Here is a 3,428-nt window from a genome sequence, read left to right on the forward strand (position 1 = left end):
AGCCCAGCTGGCTGAAAGATTAGCATGAGCCTCAGGGAAATTAAAGCCAAAATGAGTTGGTAGCTGTAGAAGGAAAAAAAACAAAAACATAAAAAAAAAAAAAACACATAAATTTCTCTTCCTTAAGGAAAAATAATTGAATTTTCCCTTAAGATTGAAAGCAAGCCTCTAGTAAAGTACTCACTAGCAAGATTTTGAAAGCCAAGAAAAAAAATCATATACAAGGAACGTTTTCTTTGAATTTCATATTCTCAAGGACCTGACTCGTAAGGACAAAAAGACAAGAATGCACTAAGTTTAATGAACCTCAGTGGCTATTCTGTAACCCCCGAGTAGTTGTTTCAATGCTTTAGATAAATGATGTCATTTTAACAAGTTACTGTGAAGAGCAATGATTCAAGTTTTCTATCATCTGGTGTAAATGATTCAGGAGTAAGTTGCTAAGCCTATGTTCAAAGCCAGGAAAAGTCCCAGTTTGTAATTGTGTTGTTAAATAAGCATTCAGATAGTTTCTTTTCACTGCAGTAGAATATTTTTGAATGGTTGGATTCCTGACATTATTTTCCTAAAATCACAAAAGATGCAGCACTCTGGATTCTGTTTCATACGGATAACTTTCTTTTATAGTAGCATCTCTCCTACAATGGGAGCGGTAAGGTCTCCGGGTACTTTGGAAGAATGGGGACCTCACCAGGGAGGGCTGAGGCTCTGCCATGACCTTAGGAGGTACAGAAACACTGCCTTGGAAGTTGGAGCTGTGGGGTGTGAGGGTGAGGTAGGGAAATAACAGTGCAGTTAGAATGAGATGAATAGCAACCTAGAAGTGAGGAAGAGAAGGACTGTTGTAGATCTTTCTGGGGTGAGGAGTAGGTGTAGCCCAAGGTTGATTTTGATGCATGAGTCACTGGGCAGGAGCTTAAGAGGCTTCTATTGTGACACAAAGGAGACAGAAGTCAGGGATGGGCCACAATGATGCAGTGACAAAATAAAGACCTGGTTGCTAGGGTCAGGGAATAAACACGAGGAGCTTAGAGGAGGAGAGATGGAGCCCCAGCTCCTGGTCCCCTCTCCCACCCCTCCTCCCCCCAAGGCCGTCTAAGATGTCACCTTTCACCTAAACATCATCTCCCTAGTTTTAGTTCTTAACTCTGGTCTCTGACTTCTGCTTGGTTCCACATTTTCCATCCATTTGCACAGAGGACCATCACCTGCCCCTCCTGGAATCTCTAAGGTTTTCTGCTTTCCTTGTGCTCTGATGGCCACCTCTGCTAAATCAGCTAAGATGCCCACCCCCTCTGAAACCATTAACCCTACTCCTGATCTCCATCAAGACTCTTTGGACCCTAAAATTATGGTTGCCTTATTTGAAATCGGATTACTTCCTCCTTCCACCTGGGGCTCTCTCCTCTCCCTAAAGAACAGTAGCCATCAAGTAACAGAACAACAGACTGAACAGAAGTTTCAAAATCTCTTAAAAGCAATTAAAGATATTCTTAAAGATGTGGCAGATTTTGAAGAGAAGATCACAGAAGCAAAAGAACTTTGTGATATTTCCAAGGATATGTCAGAACTTAAAGACAAAATCAGAAGACTTGATGAAATAAATAAAATGCTAGTGAAAAACCTTCTTGTTAGTTTAGACCCAGAGAAAGAACAGGATACAAAGAAAAAGGAGATGATAGTGGAAAACCAGAACTCCAAGAACACGGTACAAGTTTTTGCAAGGGATTTGGTAAATCATTCAGAAGAAAGAAAAGCCCTTCATGAAATTCCACCAAGTAACGAAAACGCAAAATGCAGATTCCTTAATGTTCAAGAAGAAAATCAGAAACTCAGGAACAATATGGAGCAATTACTACAGGAAGCAGAACACTGGAGTGAACAACACATAGAGCTCAGTGAACTGATAAAATCGTATCAGAAATCTCAGAAAGACATAAAAGAGTCTCTTGAAAATAGTGGAGTCTGTTTCCAAGCCCAACCTAAGGAAGCGTCAGTTCAGCACAGGCTGGAGGAACAAGTGAGGAAATTGAGCCATGACACCCGCTCACTGCACTTGCTTGCAGCTTCGCTGGAGAATGAATGCCAAATCCTACAGCAGGGAATGGAGATTCTCAAGGAGGTGCAGCAGCAGAAAGCAGGAACTCTGCAAGGCAAGGCAATTCAGATCAACTGTAAACAGGACAAGAAAGATCAGAAGCCATCAGAAACAGGGAAAGTAGAAACATATAAGCAGAACATGCAAGAAATGCAGTGTGTGTTTCAGAAAAAAGACAGATTCTATAGAAGCCTAGATGTTTGTCGGAATAAGAAAGCTCGAAATAACCAGTTCAATACTCGTATTGCAAGAGCTCTTCTCGGAATAAAGAGGCCAGCCAGCAGCCTAAGATAGAAAATATCAAAAGCAGCAAAGACAGTCTACATCTAATATGGCCAACTTCAGGCATGATCTGTCATCAGACCTGGGGTAGATCTGCTGGTTCAACTGAGAAAGAGCTGTAGAATAAGAAGATTAACACTTTATTCATTACCTTAGTAATTACGTAAGTTTGGTCTTTAACAACCATTGTGTCTACATCAAGTTTATAACTTTTCACCTTTACAAAGTTGGGTTTTTTTTTGTTTTTTTTTTTTTATAATTATTAGAGAGCCTATGACACTTTAACCAAAAGTGAGAAGTTACAGGTCCAATTAAGTAAAAATCTAAATAAAAACCAGAATGTAAAGACAGTATTTTTTTCTTTCTTTAATCATTGCTTGGGGAGGGGGAATTTTTGGGAAGGTGGGAAGTATATAATGCTTTAATTGTGACCTTTTAAAGCTCACTTTCTAAATGTATGTTTCCTTTCCTATTATACTCAAAATATAGGATGTGATGGAGTAATAAAAAATGCTAATAAACCACCCCTAAACTAATAGTTTTTCTGTTATAAATCTCCCCACACACTGGCTCATTCATTCCTTCCTTGCTCTCCAATTAGTGAACTGTGGGCATGTTGGGCAGCAGAGGCCCTTGAGGAAGGACCTTGTTTAGAATAATAGAGATATATCTAGATTTTGTTCTTTGCTGGAAAAATCCTCCCATTCCTCCAGGTGGGGACAGTAGAGTTATTCAGGGAAAAACCAATATCTGTCATCAAGGAAGCTGGACTTCTGGTTCCAGAAAAGATGGAGCAGATGCATTTCCCCTTATTGCCACTAAGTAAGCCCAAAACCCTGGAGATTATATATAAAACAAACATAAGATTCTGAAAGGTGGAGAGAAGTAGGTGTACTGGCTAGGGATCCTGAAACTTAAGGAACGTGGTGTCGAGTTCTCTGGGTTTTCTTTTTGCCGCTTATATATCCTGGAGAAGTCCACACCCAGAAGTGCTAATGCATGTAGACAAAACAACCTCTCATAAAGCCTGATTTCTCTTGCCAAAAGA

The 3,428-nt window shown here is 40.0% G+C and overlaps 1 protein-coding gene across 1 annotated transcript; it reads left to right on the forward strand.

Moving 5' to 3' along the window:
- The first annotated feature begins 1,255 nt into the window (after positions 1-1,255).
- SPZ1 (spermatogenic leucine zipper 1) lies at positions 1,256-2,392 on the forward strand. Its single transcript, XM_069492746.1, has one exon. It carries the CDS (start codon positions 1,256-1,258, stop codon positions 2,390-2,392), a length of 1,137 nt encoding a protein of 378 aa, XP_069348847.1.
- Positions 2,393-3,428: the final 1,036 nt, after the last annotated feature.

This window comes from Eulemur rufifrons, chromosome 17 (assembly GCF_041146395.1).
Source record: "Eulemur rufifrons isolate Redbay chromosome 17, OSU_ERuf_1, whole genome shotgun sequence".
NCBI classification, from domain to species: Eukaryota; Metazoa; Chordata; class Mammalia; order Primates; family Lemuridae; genus Eulemur; species Eulemur rufifrons.

What these genes read in the sequence shown, in the direction of transcription:
- SPZ1 (XM_069492746.1), top strand. Translation starts at nt 1,256, where the DNA reads ATGGCCACCTCTGCTAAATCAGCTAAGATGCCCACCCCCTCTGAAACC.